Source organism: Ylistrum balloti, unplaced genomic scaffold, assembly GCF_031769215.1.
Source record: "Ylistrum balloti isolate Yb309-2 unplaced genomic scaffold, AGI_CSIRO_Ybal_v1 Utg370246, whole genome shotgun sequence".
Classification (NCBI taxonomy): Eukaryota; Metazoa; Mollusca; class Bivalvia; order Pectinida; family Pectinidae; genus Ylistrum; species Ylistrum balloti.
Window position 1 is genome coordinate 920,759 of NW_026782198.1, and position 16,791 is coordinate 937,549.

The window sequence follows — 16,791 nt, forward strand, 5'->3', positions numbered from 1 at the left end:
CATGGCGGAGAGGGTCGACTTTGCTGAGGTAAATATTTTATTCATTATAAGGGATTATTCGATCTTTGTACTTGCCATTCTAGCGCACATACTAGACACAGGATATTTTTCTTTTATGTCACGTTCAGTAATATTCTTGAACAGTGTTTGCTCTTTAAAAATATTTGAGTACGTCTCCAGTTTTGACGAATTAGTGTACAGATGCAGTCAACAAATTTGTAATGATGATAACATTGTTATGAAGTTGTGAAACAGAAAGATTCATTATAGATAAATCATATTATCGTAATCAAATCTAGTTATAATAGCATGCAAATTCGTGATTTGTCAACGTCGTAAAAGAAGGAAAATGTCCGGAGAATGACTTGTCACCTATTTTGACGGAAATGATTTTCACTTTGTAACACTTTCCTTAATATAAACTTATACTTTATTGATGTGTGCTGCAACTTCTATTCAAATACTTTAGAATTATCTAATGGTTTTCCATTGAATGTCATAATAAATGATTCACTAGTATGACATTTAATCAGTATTTTATACTTATTTAACTTTGCATAGACTTGAAATAATGTTTGTAAAAAATATAAATTATATATAAAAGATTAATGAATTATAAATAATCATGTAAAAAATCAAATAGCATTTAGGTGTATGGGAGTTAAAGCCTGATCTGATTCTATAGTATTTTTTTTCTTTTTTTTTTGTGCATGTAAATTGAATAAATATACTGAATGCAAGATAACATTTAGAGGAATAAATTGATATATATGTGAAAAAAAGTTTCTGAAATCAATGTCTTTTATTTTAATTCCTTTTGCTATTATTTAAAGGTAAAATTATTGTACTGTGAGTGGGATTTTTAATGGAAAGTAGCTCTATAGTAAGGCCAGTTTAAATAGATGACTTCCTGATTTTTTTCTTAGACATGAGATATTCATATTTTTATTTCAACAGATTCAAGTTGCAGGAGATTATGGCTCTGAATTTGAATATGACAGTGAAGCTGACAGAAGAAGGTTGGTGTAAAACTATGACAATTACTGGTACATGTACATAATTTTTGGAACATGTACATTTTAAACAATGCATTCATTTTCTTTTCTAATTATGAAATCAATATTTTTGAAGTTATGGTATGGATATATACCTTTATGGTACATTTTGTTCTCCAGACACAAAGATGACAATTTAATGAAGAAAAGAAAAAGGACTACAGATGGAAAACCAAAAAGGCGAGAAGCTGAAACGGAATACAGCAGGTTTGAGATATATGTTTTGTAAACCATTTGTTTTTCATATGATATCTGATCTACCTGATATAAAATCATAAGAACTCCTTTGAAACATATGTTTGTAAATCTTTATCATTGGAAGATTTCATTTATTTTCTGAGAATATAGGGCAAGATTTTTCACAATTTTATATTTCCTGCTAATATGGTGCAATGGTAGCTGTAATTCACAAGACATGTGCATTGCCCTTCCCTGAACTTGCATGACTAACCAACGATATAAGCCATCAATAACAGACAACATATATATCAAAGTGCACTTCTATAAAGATTTAAGACATTTTTATCTGTAACTTTTTCTCATGATTTTAACTTTGGATAAAATTTGGTTTTTATAACTTTGTTTTCAATTGATTATAGGGATATTCCACCCATGTTGCAAAATTTCTGGCTGTCCTGTATTTAAGAAATCATTCTAATTAGTTTTAAAACTATTACATTGTATTTACATCAAAATATCTCTCCTGTGGTAAGTTTGAACAGGCGAAATTGGTGGGAACACTCCATGCCAAACTGGCTTAATATAGCACATTAGGAAATCTGGAACAGAAAGGTCATTAGATCATAGATTTCATGCATAATATTGGGTAAATACACAAGTGTGTATGCTGTTTACTAAATTTTCTGCTGGGTTACACATTCATTAAATCATCAGACTTATTTTCTGCTGATTTTATAATTTACACAAACATTCTGTTCTGTTCAGGGCCATGCAGACATTTGTAAATCAATCTAGCTAGGTCTACAAAGAATTTCCCCAAATTAAATATTGTGTTTGTTTGAATGGTAAATTGAGGTGTATGATTTCCATAAGCATGAAATCTTAACTTGTGTGGCATATCCCTTTAACCAAAGATATGATATAATGGTAATGTTATAGGATTAATTATGGCATATGTGTCAATTTGTATGTGCTGAAATGTTACTTGAAGTTATTGATGTGTTGTGATAATATTGCTACAATGTAGCTAATCACTGATGTTTTCTTTTCATAGAGAGGAGGCAAAAATACAAAGATTTCACATTGTCAGTATGGACGCTGTATCCTTCAGTTCAAATGTGGCAATAAAATCTATAGATATATAATTTGACAAAATATTAGATAACTTTAAAAATTGTTTCTGTAACGAAATGAAATTATGTACATGATCAAATTGTAAAGATTCACTATGAGAAATTGGAACACACTTAATATATTTATTCAATACCATACTTGTTTTACAGTAAGACCATGTCTGGTAATAAGCCCACCCATATCTACTGACATGATAGCTTAGTTGGTTAAAGTGTTGGTTTACATAGGTCTGAGGTCAGTGTTTGAAGTTCCATGGTGGTTTATTTTTCTCCAGAGGCTGAGAAATGGATCAGTCAATGCTGATATGGTTATATCATTGGGCGAGACAATTTACAAAAATTGCTTTTTAGGGTATGCCACAGACCTGTATATTTTTAATTGACATAGCCACCAGTTACTACAAGAAGATTCCACCTTGAAATGTCCCTGGTTGTTTATGGGGCGATAAACCCAACAAACAAATAAACATAGCTACTGCTGTTTAGTACAATAAACCATCAGATGTGTAGGAAAAAGAACATCAGACATGCATCCAGTTGAAATAAAAAGTCTTTTATCTTGAAGGGTTTGAATTAGTTTCTTCGATCTGCGTTTCCTTAACTACTACAGTTTTCCAGACATAAAAAGTTTGTTAATGACTATATGCTGTATTATGGAGGAAAGAAAACAGACTTCAAAAGGGACACGTAAGATCATTTCAAATTCAATTCTTCTGAAAATATTATGTATTCAGTTGTACTAAAACTTTCAAGTCTCTGTATGCTTCAGATATATTGAAGTTTGTGTTTTGAATGACTTTTTGAAGACAGGTGTTAATTGAATAATATCTGTAAATTTCCTAATATCATGTAAAACACATCACATTTGGATTCATTAAAAATGTTCAAATATCAATGAAAACGAGAAGAAAAAGTTTTTACTATGAATATTAAAGAAATATTACAAACTGGTAACTGAAAATGAGTTTAACATTAAAATAGTATAAAAGATGTTACATTTGAAATACAGATAAATTGAGTGCACATGTAATCCTCTCTTGGAATACATCCATTAGAATATGCTGTATATGTTGAAACAGGTCCCGAGACAAGACAGATATGGATGTGATACGAGAAAACCATCAGTTTTTATGGGAGGAAGACGAAGGGGAAAGTGACGACTCTTGGTAACATTGATAATTACATAACGAGTACATGCAGTTATACTTAAGTACAAGGAGGGCTTGTAACTTGTCTCTAAAACTTTCTTGGTCACTTCAACAGGAAGGAAACTGATTTTAACTAATAACATGCAATGAATGAAATCCATCACATTCATTAAAACAAATTCTTTCTATAGTTTACAAAATCTGTAATTAAAGTTGTTTTCATAATTTTTTTTCCTCTACACAACAAATCACAAAGGTTTTATATTTTTTAATTCAGTTATGCTATTTCAGTAATTCTGTCAGTACAAAACAATATTATCGTCTTGATGTTTTTCTGTAACCTTCCTTTGAAAATTCATTTTCAGGGAAAGGCGATTGGCCAAGAAATATTTTGATAAACTGTTCAAAGAGTACTGTATCACAGATCTCAGCAGATACAAAGAAAACAAGGTGAAGATATAACTAATCTCTTGTCATGTAATCCATCTGTAATGCAATGAATTCGCCAATAAAATATTTTTGCAGGTACGTCACTAGTGTAATGTAATCTGGAGCATTTTTCATTGGCTGCACCATAAGAAGTGAAAACTCCTCTAAGATCCTATATTTATGAGAGGATTACTTTATTTTTCAGTGAATATTTACATGTAATAGTTTTGCATGTTACGCTTGTGTCATCAAATTTGTCATGACATCAGGTTTTGATAATGAAATGATGTCACACACTCACAGATTGCATTGATGTAACAAAAGGGACTGTATAGATATAGAGCCAAAATGATTTCAAAGTTGACATAGAAATTGCTGTTTTCTGCAATATATGACTTGACAATCGACGATGTTATGAAAAGGATATCAAACTTATTTCTGATTGATTAATGATTTATGAAATGATACATACAAATTTTCATCTTAGTTCACCAAAGATTCAGAAAAATTTTCTTAGAAACTAATCTCAGATCATTAAATATTATGTGTTAGTATGGTTGTATACATGAACATGTATCACATTTCTTTAGTACAGTTAAACAATAGATAATTTCACACCTGCCGTGATCATTATCTTTAACCGTTTTGTAATCGCTGAATTATATATAGTGATGTAATTAATTTCATCATGATGGTCTATTTATTCATATTTTTCTGACAATCTGTTTCATCATGATGGTCTATTTATTCATATTTTTCTGACAATCTGTTTCATCATGATGGTCTATTTATTCATTTTTTTCTGACAAAGTGTTTCATCATGATGGTCTATTTATTCATTTTTTTCTGACAATCTGTTTCATTAATGATTTTTGAAAAAAAAATCTTTCTTTTTTTGACATTCTGTTTCATTCAACAGGTTGCCATGAGGTGGCGTACAGAACAAGAAGTCGTTGATGGCAAAGGTAGGGTGTTACCATCATTCCTATTCATATCAACCATCCATTGATGTAAATAATGGATTTTTGTATGGTGGAACCAGTTCGAAATTCTTGTACTCTTTCTATTGACTTTGAGTTGATATTTGTATTTTGGTCATCTGAGGTCACTGTGATAAGTCATCTGATTCAGAGACAGAATTTGTATATGTAGTCCATCTAGGGTTACTGAAGGTTAAATACGGTAATGTCTTGTTTACAACAAAATCAGAACTGTTAATAACTTTAAACAATTGATTCAGTTTCAATTTCATACACGAGCAAATTCATTTCTACTGCCATTTGATTTCTATTTTGTATATTATATACTATTGGTTATTAAGTGGTGATTGATAGCTGCTGAGATTTTTGAATCTCATACAAGAGACATGAAAATGTTATGTATTGTTAGATCTGTCTGTTTGATCTGGCTGGTACCTTTATTTGATATTTGAGGCCAGATGACGTCATGATTAAAATGTTATATTCAATAATGTTTCCGACTTATAACTGCAGAAAAAAAAGTAACATAATTAAATTGAAGAATAAATTGGAAATGAAACTACTTGACAAGATTTAAATTTGTTTAATTTTCACAAAATTATGTATGAGAAATAGAATTTCTTACCTGAGTGTGTTGTTGATTAACTATCTCAGTGTTGTGGTGAAATTCTGTAACATCTGTTTCTCGGCTTAGCCATTACAGAATGTCAGTCAACTGATCTTGAACACATACAGGTAACAGATTCATTCTGGAGATTTGATGCATAAACTTAAGAATTTGTAGTCTGAGCAGGTCACAATTGAAATCAATGCCTTCACTTTAGGGTAATTAATTATTTGAATTATAAATATTTGATCACTCTATGAATTACCCATCAGAAAAGAAAACATGTCAAGAGTGGTATTTCTTACCACATAGTACATGTAGTTTAATTTAGACACAGAGCTGTGAGAAATTAGCAAATTTTTGGCAATTCTTTATTATATAATAATTGAAGGTCAGTTTATTTGTGGAAGCAGAAAGTGTTGTGAGAAAGAAGGACTGAGGAGCTGGGAGGTAAACTTTGGATATCTGGAGCAAGGTATCAAGAAAAATGCTTTAGTTAAATTAAGTAAGTAAAGTGTGATGTTTTGAACTCATGTGATGTAACATTAATATAATCACATCATAGTAGTTTACATGGAATGGGACCATTTCAAACTTTTAAACTATTACTGTAAAACCATTCATTTGCATGGAGGTTTTATTTTTGTTCATTTTGTAAGTACTGTTAATCCATAAATAGATATGTTCACACACTCTTAAGACTAGTGTCAGCAGATTTATTTAAGTATATATGTATCTACAAAATAGTACTTTTTTGAGAAACCACGAATATTGAGCCCCACAAAAATATGTGATTTTACAGTATCGCTGGCCAAGGGAGGAATACCAAGACTTTTCTTGCATACTTCACATCTTAGTTTCAATATATTCTAGGGCTCACTTACTTTTTACTCTTCCAATGTTGTCCTTAGACAATACCAAGTCAACTCCATTTATCTATTCCAGGGTTATATTATGAGCATGTTCTTTTAAACTGTAGGATAATATATATCTCTATTTCAGGTTACAACTTCAAGCTTATTAAAAAAAGAAAAAAAACATGTCATGCCCAGACTAATTAAACTATTTGTCACTTTACCAGGGTTGTGTCCAGACTGCTCCTATAAACTTAACTACCACCACAAGTGAGTATGTTTATTGAAATGGAAAAAGATGAAAGTTACTTGCAGTTTCAAATGTTGCCTGAAAGAATCCCGATGGAGATGGTGCAGCTATTGAAATTCTCTACTAATATACCACTTAAGCAGTTCTTTGTCCTTCACAAATTAATACTGCGCCCACTTCATGAGCATTTACAAGTGTAACATTTTCTATTGAATTGAAAATGTTAACTCCAGTTTGCACACATGAACTGCACAATTGAATATGCAAATATTTTGATGTTGATTAAATCACAGGATTTTAGAAAAATAATTTGGATATTTGGCTTGTTGATCAATACCTTTCATAGGATTTATAGAGAAAACTCAGGAATTCTTAGAATTTAGTGAACATGTTCTGGAGTTTTTAAGATTTATGTAAAAAATTTAGGATTTTTTCTTTTTGAATTTTATAGAACCTTCATCATGCTGAAATAAAAACTATATACAGTATCACTTTCCTTGATTTCATTTTTATCACTTGATCAGATAATTAAGCACGATTTTGTTTAACAAAATTGCTTAACTAATTAGCTATGTATTTCTGGAGGTAAAAATTGTAACTACATGTACTTATATTAAATTTAACTGTTGTCTCCATTATAATATTACAATAAAACTATCAAAATACCTTTTCTTTATCACTTGGCAACTTCAGAAAATATAGTAGGAGTTCACTTAAAAAATCATACAGGTGTTACATGGGCATATAATTACCTCAGAAAAATTCAAAATTTGTATTAACCTGTAAATTGAAAAATAAAACTGCTGTATTTATTTATCTTTTTAAAATTTGATTTATTTTGGTTTAAAGGAAAAAAGAAATTCTTCCAAAGAAAAAGAAAGGAAAACATAAAAACAGGGAAGATGATGACAATGCCAAACGACACAAGACAGATCATCATCATTCTGAACATGGTGAGAACAAATACTACATCGATTGATACAAAGATTTCATTGTCAGAAACTAAGAAAAAACATCTTGTGCTGATAGTCAGCTGGATCTTAGCAGAGTTTGTTCATTGGTTGTTAAAAGTTGTATAGGTGCTAATTAAGACTTTTATTGGAACAGTTTAAAATTAATGATCATTAACAACTGTCATTTGATTACAAATGTAGAACTAAGAAACATTATGATTGATTTCGATTGAAATCCTTTTGAAAATTTTACATCTCTGTAGTCCTGTGCCTGAAAGATAGAATTTAACTTTAAATTTTGTTGACAGTCCAGGTTACATTGTTATTGATCTTGAAATTATGGTATTGAACCTTTTTACTTTGTTTCTAACATTGTGCTAAAATTTGACAGACAGTCTTTCATTATTTTTCTGACAGTGGATTTCAGTTAAGCCCATTTAGGGTTTAGAAATTTCTAAAACTTTGATAACAAGGTGCTTTTTTTAAAAAAAATAATTAAAATTAACACAATGTATGAAACAAATGCCCACATTCTTTATATTCTGTTAAACTGGTGAATTACCTGTGTGTTTTCTATGATAGGGTCCAACAATGAAGCAACAGAATCTCCTGGATGGTCCAGTAACACTGATCAATCCATCTGGTCAGGACCGGCCAAAATCACAGAGGAGAAATCTAGGTATGTTACAACTTTCATATATTATCTACATGTTACTGGAAACCAATTTTCTTTATAGATGACTAGTGTGGTACCTACAATATATCTATAATATTGTTATGTCTTGCGTTTTAAGTCTCAGGTCCTATCTTTATAATTTGTGAAGGTTTGTCGTTTGTCACTTTCTTCAACAACTTCATTAATGAGAGGTTTTATTTGTTATGTGAATCAATATATTAAGAAATTTTGATACTCTTTCATGAATGACAAGGACTAAGTCAAGCCCTCTGTAATTTTCAATAGACAAATATCTAATGATTTTGTATACCTAGTGACATTTACATGTACTATTCTGAGAAAATTATCATGAAATTTTAAACTTTACATCATTAAAAGTATATTTAGATAATGTATGACCAAGCAATTTGAACGGTAGTCATTATTGTCTTTCACTAATTGTGAATCATGAAGGTTCACTTTACATGTACTAATAGTAAATTTACATTTCAACATTATTTGTTACATGAACAAATTAACTGCAATTAACACAAGCGCAATATCTGCAGTGTGAAAAGAGCTAAAATAAGATTATCACTAAATGTATATGTTTACAGTATTCATGTAAAATGTTAACAGATAATTTATAAAGGCAATTAATATAGATATCGGTTCACTGAATATATTGTGGAAACTTATTACTTCTGAGGTATTACACTGTATATTAATTTCTTACATTTTTTATTGCAGGGAGGAAGAATTTGACGACTATTTCAATGACATGTTTCTATGACAGTGAAGAATGTTCAAACATCCTTGTGATATTTCAAAACAGTTCGTAACATTTGAACAATGGTAAACGAACTCTAAAACCATAGAACTTTAAAAGAAAAAAGACTGCACGACATCCAAAGGATAGAGATTTTATATATAATTAGATCCAGATGTCTTGTGTGTAGCCTTCAAATTAAGTCTAATCAGTAATGCCTTCGGTGACCTGTCCACTTTCATCACTTCAACATATTTATTTGTCTGCTGATTTTAGCCATTTAATTCAATCCTTTTCTTGCTAAAACCTTAAGAATTGATTGATTGACACTTTATTAATTTTGATATACAAATATTGTAAGTAAATGTTTTGAAGTACAAACGACAAAATGGGCAGCGTAAGAAATGTTCTATTTTACAGTTGTTTGCTGGGATTACCTCTTGTGAACAGCCAGGGTCATGTTGTGGCCGAACCTCGTTATAGTAGCTGGTGTATACCACATTGAACAACATAGGGGAGGTTCATCACATCCCATCCAGAGTGATTAGGGTAAAGTGTCATGCCTAATAAACATGACCAGCACAGGCAGGTCCGTTTCTCAGAAACAAGCCACTGTAGGTAGAGGGAGTCTAACAACACATCTCAGGTCTTCACCTGAGGTTATGCAAGCTAATGTTCAACCAACTAGAGTCCTGAACACTAATCAATAATTTTGAACTTCTTTATTTCATTTTAATGCACTTCATTCCTCTATTTAATAGGAAAATTACGAAGTTACAGAAATCAAAACAATTAGGAATTGTGCATACGTAGATACTAGATTGTTCCTTCATATTTCAATATTCAAAAAGCTTACTGCAAGGAGTAAGAAAACAAAAGACAAGTTGGTATGAGATCAAGTTCTTTATTGGTAAAATAAATACCTGCATGATGCAGTTGTTCGAAATGAAGTAATATAGTGTACATAATTATAACACTGTATTTGTTCTTTGCACAATTAAAATGGTCATTGCAATGACTTGTATTTTTTCAACCTGGTATTGCTCCAAAACGATCTACCAACAACATTTTCTTTGTCATTTAGCACTACCAAAGGAAAGAACAAAGCCTCACCTTCAGAGGATCTCGTAGATATGAGAGTCGCAAACAAAAACTAGAACTCAAACTGAAACCTCTCATTTTTAGTTCTATATATGAAATTAACCAACATTTTGTGTACCTTTATACACTCCTGGAAGGTTGGAGGCACATCGTTCCTAAATGTTGGTGTTCAACTGATTTTCCCATCAGACACTGGCATAGATACCCCTGGTGTACAGAGTCTACACAAACATGGCAAAAATAGTAGAACAAATGTGTGGACAACAAGTCTGTGTCATCTTATAATCCAGATATAATAAGGCTGATCAGACATCACAAGTTTAAGTTTTTTTCTTTAAACATTATTTCTACTTTCTTATTCATACTGTCAACCCTTGAGCTCTTTTGCAGTTTAAGATTATTTCATCTCAGCATTTATGAAGTCACTATTTCTTGTTTACAATGGTATAAATGATGTCAAAATAAAAAAAAAAAAAAACAACAACTGTTGTTTTGATGATGATCTGCTGAAGATTTGAAGCATGTCAATAACTGGCTTTGATTAAAGTTTGATTTTAAGAAGACAATGACATGTTGTCTGTATATTTTTTTAAAATTACACAATAAGAATGTAATAAACCTTTTAAAAGGACTTGGCATCTTCTAGCTGAGAGGGGGCAGGTCGATCATTAAGTTGGTGTTTTCTTCCATGTTGCCGAATAATTAGTGTAAGTACATTAGTACATTTATATACCTATATTAATCTATGAAATCAAAAGTCCACAAAAATCTGATCTTTTGAAAAACCGCAAAAAGTAAGAGAAGTGGATCACGACAACCTACTACAAGTAACCAGAAATCAAAAAGTTGTCATGATATGTTAACATTGCATGATGCCAGTGTAACTGTAAGCAAATCTACATTTATGTCATCTAAAATGTCAATGTCAATTGCTGATTCTGAAGGTGAATGTTATTGTTCCTAAAAACATACCTGAATTTACTATACTCCATTATCTTATCATGTCAGATGAGTATTCTGTACAATTATGTAAAATTGTTCAACTTAAAAATTATTTTCAAGATTTAAGAGTAGTGCTAATTACATCTGATAGAAAGCTCTGTGCCACACAAAATTTAATGACAATGATAACAGTCTTTAAGCACCATCCACCACAACATAAATATGGGGACTTGAGTTTGAGTTGAGGTTTCAATGTCATTCTTAATGATGCAATAATGATTCTTAGGAGACACATCAGTCACAACTAAATATTTGTTAAAGGTCAAGATAAACTACTGATGTCATTCTTAGGCAAGCAATTGTTTTTCTTCAATCACTACCAAGACATATATGAATTATACTACAAATATCAATGAGATTTTATGGTAACATATTGAAAAGTTGCTCCTAAGAAATGGCCAGCACAACACCTTTAGGCAGTAGAGTTTCAAGTTACACTCCAAATATCATTCTGAGGTCAGCAAGTGTTAACTTTGTCTTAGATACACCAGATCTACAATAGAAAATACAGATCTCAATTATTTTCAAATAATAAAGTTTACGAAATGATCTCCTTTGAATTACATAAATTTTGAACAATAGACATGTCAAACTTAAGTATATAGTAGCATATCTGGTATTGTCAAGTGACTGTTGAAAGAAAACAAAAAATATGAGAAGGTTCAAAACTTTTCATATGTCATGAAGAGGTCAAACAATGTATTAGAAATATGGATGCACTCACGCATGGATGAACACAGACACAGACAAAGTGATAACTATGTAGCCCACTCCTTTACATCAGGAGGGGGGTATGAAAATCATTCAAAGAAGAAAAACTCCAAACATGTACTCATATTTGAAGAAAGAAAAATTATATAGGAACAGAAAAATATAGATGTTGCTACCTACCCTGACAAAACATTATCTGCTATAGCTTGTTTCCTCTTTTGTAATTGAACAATCTTCTCTTCAACTGTGTCCCGACACAAAAACCTGCAAATATTCAGATCTCTATTAAAGCAAAATGAACAGAAAATGGGACTGCTATTTAAACACCACACAACATTTCATGTTAATTATATCAAAGGCTACGAGTAACATCTGGCTAATCTTCATTTCTTTTTTGTTGTATTTTTCAAGAATTAGAAAAATATAGTATCTGTCAGACTAATAGAATTTGCAATAAATGAGTATACAATGGTAGTATCAGAAATAGTGCAACAACTTTCTTGAAATAATCAATTAAATAGCATAGTTTTGTACCATTTTAAAACTTGTCCTTATTAGTAATTATACGTTGGAATTTACAGCAAAGCACAAGAGGTCTAGATTTCACTGATGATTTTGTATATAGCTGAACTCTGTAGACTGACAGACTTTATCACCTCTGTGTGATGTGGACTGAGCCTATCACAACTCAAGGGCAGTATTTAAAGCTTTGCCAAGTACATTGTACTGGACTTTAACTAGAAACAAAAACGGAATTGAAACTAATTTGATTAATGGAATATTGTGTTATATAATTTCTTTTTTGAATAAAGTTGAATTTTCAAACCTGTGTATGAAGACATCTTTCTTTTGTCCAACACGATGGATTCTATCACAAGCCTGCTCCTCCAGAGAAGGATTCCTTTAAAATCACAAAATCACAAACGATACAGCTATTAGAAATTACAAAACAACTGTGTGAAGGATTACATTTTTTTAACCTACTGTAAAATCAATTATTTTCATGGGGGATTTGTTTTCATTGATATTGTGGGTAGGCAAATAGTCCACAAATTTGTATGTCCACAAATTTTTGAAATAAGTGTTAGTAGATTCATTGAGCTTTTAAAAAAATGTTTTAAATGATAATAAATTAGATTAAAAAAGTGGGGGAAAAAATGAAAATTTAGACCCACAAAAATATATGGTTAAATCGTACACTGAGAAATTCAAAACTAGTAAATATTTTTATTTTCATCTTTATATCAGTTAGGTTAATGCATCAACAATGTTATTAAATTAATAAATAACAGCACAATGAGCCGACTATATCATGAAATTCTCTGGTTAGAGAGGTTTATCTGAAGTAAAAGCTCCTATGTTATTTGCAACATTATAACAAAAATAAAATGTGTGACACCACAATGATAATGATATAAGCTGACAATATATCAGCCTTCAGGTAGAATGGATCACTGCTTGCTGGATTTATCACCCCGTGTACAGCCACGGTCAATTTGCGGCAGAGTCTCTTTGTTGTAGCTGTGGGCTACCTCAATAAAAACAAGAGACCTGTTGCATGCTGGCAACCATGTTTAGGGTAAAGTTTCTTGCTTAAAGACACAACCAAAACATCTAAGACAAAGCTGTTTCAAAATTTCCTGCGAAACATGAACGTCCATGTAAAGTGAGCTTCAAATCACAGACATAAAATATTCCTTTGAGGTTTTGTTTTCAACCCTCTCCAACCCAGTTATTGCAATCTCCAGAACAGAGCTGATAATTGTCTGAAATAAGGTGTTATTAAGAAATTAAAGATGAATGCTCATAAGAGGAGAGTCTGGTCATTCAGACATTTGGTCCCATGCTGGCTCTTGATTTTGTTTCCCAACAAAGGGATGAATGCAAGCATGGCTGTTACAATTGTAGCTTGTAAATAGTAGCATACACCCTTAACTTTAACACAATTTTAACAGGAAGCCAAGGTAATTGAAACATACCAATGTTGGTCTAGTAAAAACAGATGGTTTCCCCCAATAAGGTTAAGTCCGACTCCTCCTGCACGAAGTGATACCAGCATCACTTCTGGTCCACTGCCACTTGAATTAAAAGCATCTACAGCTTCAGCACGCTTCTTTGGTGGGATGTTTCCCTTGATAATGCTGTATTTGATGTTAAGCTTGTCCAACTGTAGACCTACAATCTCCAGCAATTTTGTCCACTGGGATACAATTACACTGAAATCAAGATACAATCATTGTTTTTGTTATTGTCATGTCATATGGAAATGCATGAAATTTTTGGGAAATCTTAAAAATCATTTTTTGTCAAAAAAATTTCTTTCATTTAATCTTTGCTCTTCAACAGGGAAAATCAATGAGGATATCCACCAGCCTTCTTATCAAAACTTCTAAGACTAGTTTGAAATATGTAGTTTTCAGTGAAAACAAGTTTTAAAGAAATTCAATTAGCCCATTATTCTATAATCGTAACTTTTAAGACTCCTTATAGAAATATTGGGTTTTATCATACAGATTCATTCTATGTTTTCCCATTCAATATGTTTAGTTATGGAATTGTAAACATTACCATGCTCAAAGGTTTAATAAAACTCTGACAAAAACTCTAAATTACGTCCATTAAAAGGCTTTCACTCAGTTTTTTTCATTTTTTTACCTTTTCTGTCTTCTGTCTTTTTCTCTAATTTCCTTCAGTTTTTCTAATAAAAATTTCATCTACAAAATAAACAAAAAGACTATAACATATCTAACAGGAGACACTTGTGCTGGCAAAAGAAAGAATATATATTTTAACACACACATTTCCGTAATACCAAGTTGAAAAATTAGCTTTACAGACTATTAACAGACTTTTTATCAGAAAAAGGATAAAATTTTATATACCACGGTTGCTATGAATGGGATAACTCTATCCTACATGGGGTAGGGAAAGAACTCCGGGCAAATGCTATGATGCCACTTGCAATAGGGTAGAGTCATATTTTGAGTAGCGTAATATTGGAAATTGATATAGTAAATTTTGACGAACATTTAATAGGACATGAATGATGTACAATGGATCGGGTTCAGAACAATTAACAATTTGTTTTGTTTTTTTATATGTGACTAACTGACTTATCAAAATATTCCACATTATTACATCAGATCTTGGTGGCATACCTTTGTGCTTAGAAATGACTGTTCAAACATTGGTGATGCTTTTGTGAGTTTTGGTTCCTCTGGTTTGCCTGGCTCTTCCAGCATTAGGTCCCTCATCTGATCTGCTATGTCTAATTCTAAACCTTCAGACTCTGCTGTCTCCTCATCAAATGCCTTAAATATAATTTTGAAAGACCTGCACATGTATCGTCTTATCACAAGCTTTAACACTTTGCAAACACACAATCTTGAAACAGATTTAAAAAATGTACTGTTGTTATACTTGCATTTTTTCCTGATTTTTCTTTTTTTCTCAAATTTGCAAAATTTCTTGTTAAATGCATATCTGTGATTTTCAGACTCAAAATTTACTCATCTATTATTGGAAACTTTACCAGTCTTGCAAACCCAACAAATGAAGCTGAAACACTATATTTGAACATGTTGAAATGACCATTGCTGAATCTATGATGGATTTTTTTAAGCTGGATATCACTACATATACATACATCTCTCATGAGACTCAAATGGCAGCAGCACTGTCTCAATCGCAGTAATAACACGAGGATCTGCTGAGCGCCAACCTTCTTGCTTTGTTGTGAGGCTGCTCCAGCCCCATCAACCCGACCATCATTCTCACGATCTTTGAATGGATTGACGTTTTCTTTTGTGATACCGTCTTTCTCATCCTGTCTTCTTAGATATTCTTTCAGTACTGACCTTTATGAACAAAATCCAGACTGAACAATAATTTCAGGTTTTTGATCGAAAGAACACAACAGCAATAAATATACCAAGAAGTTAGAGCTATCAACTTTTGTGTTTATATTCATTGTTCCAAATCTTTACAAAAATGAATAAAATGCCATAACTCTGCATATTTTGTAAGACCCTATCATGCCTTAGTAAGTTAGTTTGAGACATGGCCTCACAAAAAGTGATAAAGTGCGAAAAAGGACAATAATTCTGCAAATTATACAATCCTAGACCTTATATCAGTATGCAAACTATCAAACCATGTTCTGGCATACAGATTCATCAAAATCTAATTGATAAAGAAAGTAAGACATGACAGACTCCCTGTCAAGGTGATATAGACCATGTAACTGAATTACTGGTAAATTTCTCATCAAGTGGTGCTACAAGGGATTAGAAAGAAATAAACTATTCTTTAAGTATCCCAAAGTTTAAACTGAGACAAAGAGAATATTTTCTTTTTCACAGATCCTTCATTTGTTCTGCGATATCAATATTCACACAGAAAAGTGTCAAGTTACCACAGAAAAAACCTTATAATTATAAAATATTTTAATGCTGAATTTCAGCTTAAGCTCACCAATTAAAAAACAAATTGTAACATTTGAATAAATCAATCACTACTCACTTATGTTATCAAAAGCTTAAGTTCATTACCATTGGAAACTCTCACTGATCACATTTATTTGAAGTTCACACTCACCGAGATTGAGAGAAAACTTTATCGTACACAGATCTCTCACTTTCTGAAAGTTTTAACTCCCACACCTGACTTGACTTGGTTGTCATGGCAACCTGGAAATAGAAAGGACAATACACTCTAACAGTTACACATCTCAGTCTAAGATTTTTACCCATTTTTACTTTTCAGAATATCAGTCAATTTTTAATCTGCTTATTTCAGGACTATACAAGTAAAACATCTCTTTCACACAGGACTCCATATTTTGTTCTAAGAGTAATACAAATAAAATATAACCGATAGATTGCTTAGGAGTAACAGATAGGAATCTGAACCAGCTAGAAGCAATTTTGTGATTTATTTTGGTGTGTTATGTTACTTAAATAGCC

At 31.5% G+C, this 16,791-nt stretch overlaps 2 protein-coding genes across 4 annotated transcripts in view; one reads left to right on the forward strand and one right to left on the reverse strand.

Annotated features, from left to right (window-relative positions):
- LOC132552373 (protein FRA10AC1 homolog) lies at positions 1-12,654 on the forward strand. Of its 3 annotated transcripts, XR_009554328.1 has the most exons (14): positions 1-28; positions 958-1,019; positions 1,176-1,262; positions 2,290-2,335; positions 2,979-3,055; positions 3,448-3,534; positions 3,882-3,966; positions 4,865-4,910; positions 5,924-6,037; positions 6,614-6,656; positions 7,486-7,589; positions 8,172-8,268; positions 8,995-9,099; positions 9,434-12,654. XR_009554328.1 is itself a non-coding variant. In XM_060216538.1 (13 exons), exons 1-13 carry the CDS (start codon positions 2-4, stop codon positions 9,035-9,037), a joined length of 918 nt encoding a protein of 305 aa, XP_060072521.1. In that variant the 5' UTR covers position 1; the 3' UTR covers positions 9,038-12,654. The 3 variants fall into 3 exon arrangements, 2 of the variants coding, with proteins under 2 accessions (XP_060072521.1, XP_060072523.1); XM_060216538.1 differs by having other exon boundaries at positions 8,995-12,654; XM_060216540.1 differs by lacking the exon at positions 1-28 and having other exon boundaries at positions 958-1,046; positions 8,995-12,654.
- LOC132552399 (transcription termination factor 2-like) overlaps positions 9,914-16,791 on the reverse strand; it is a 22,832-nt gene continuing 15,954 nt past the window's right edge. Inside the window, exons 17-24 of the mRNA XM_060216567.1 lie at positions 16,424-16,515; positions 15,474-15,684; positions 14,986-15,138; positions 14,483-14,541; positions 13,807-14,043; positions 12,654-12,728; positions 12,008-12,091; positions 9,914-11,609 (exon numbers count right to left, since the gene is read on the reverse strand). Of these exons, the coding sequence (XP_060072550.1) occupies positions 11,549-11,609; positions 12,008-12,091; positions 12,654-12,728; positions 13,807-14,043; positions 14,483-14,541; positions 14,986-15,138; positions 15,474-15,684; positions 16,424-16,515 (972 nt within the window). The 3' untranslated portion in view covers positions 9,914-11,548. The remainder of the gene's footprint in view (positions 11,610-12,007; positions 12,092-12,653; positions 12,729-13,806; positions 14,044-14,482; positions 14,542-14,985; positions 15,139-15,473; positions 15,685-16,423; positions 16,516-16,791) is intronic.

What these genes read in the sequence shown, in the direction of transcription:
- LOC132552373 (XM_060216538.1), top strand. Translation starts at nt 2, where the DNA reads ATGGCGGAGAGGGTCGACTTTGCTGAG. An exon ending in AGTGAAGCTGACAGAAGAAG is followed by an intron (nt 1,020 to 1,175) that starts GTTGGTGTAAAA and finishes TTTGTTCTCCAG; the next exon opens with ACACAAAGATGACAATTTAA. An exon ending in AAACTTAACTACCACCACAA is followed by an intron (nt 6,657 to 7,485) that starts GTGAGTATGTTT and finishes TTTGGTTTAAAG; the next exon opens with GAAAAAAGAAATTCTTCCAA.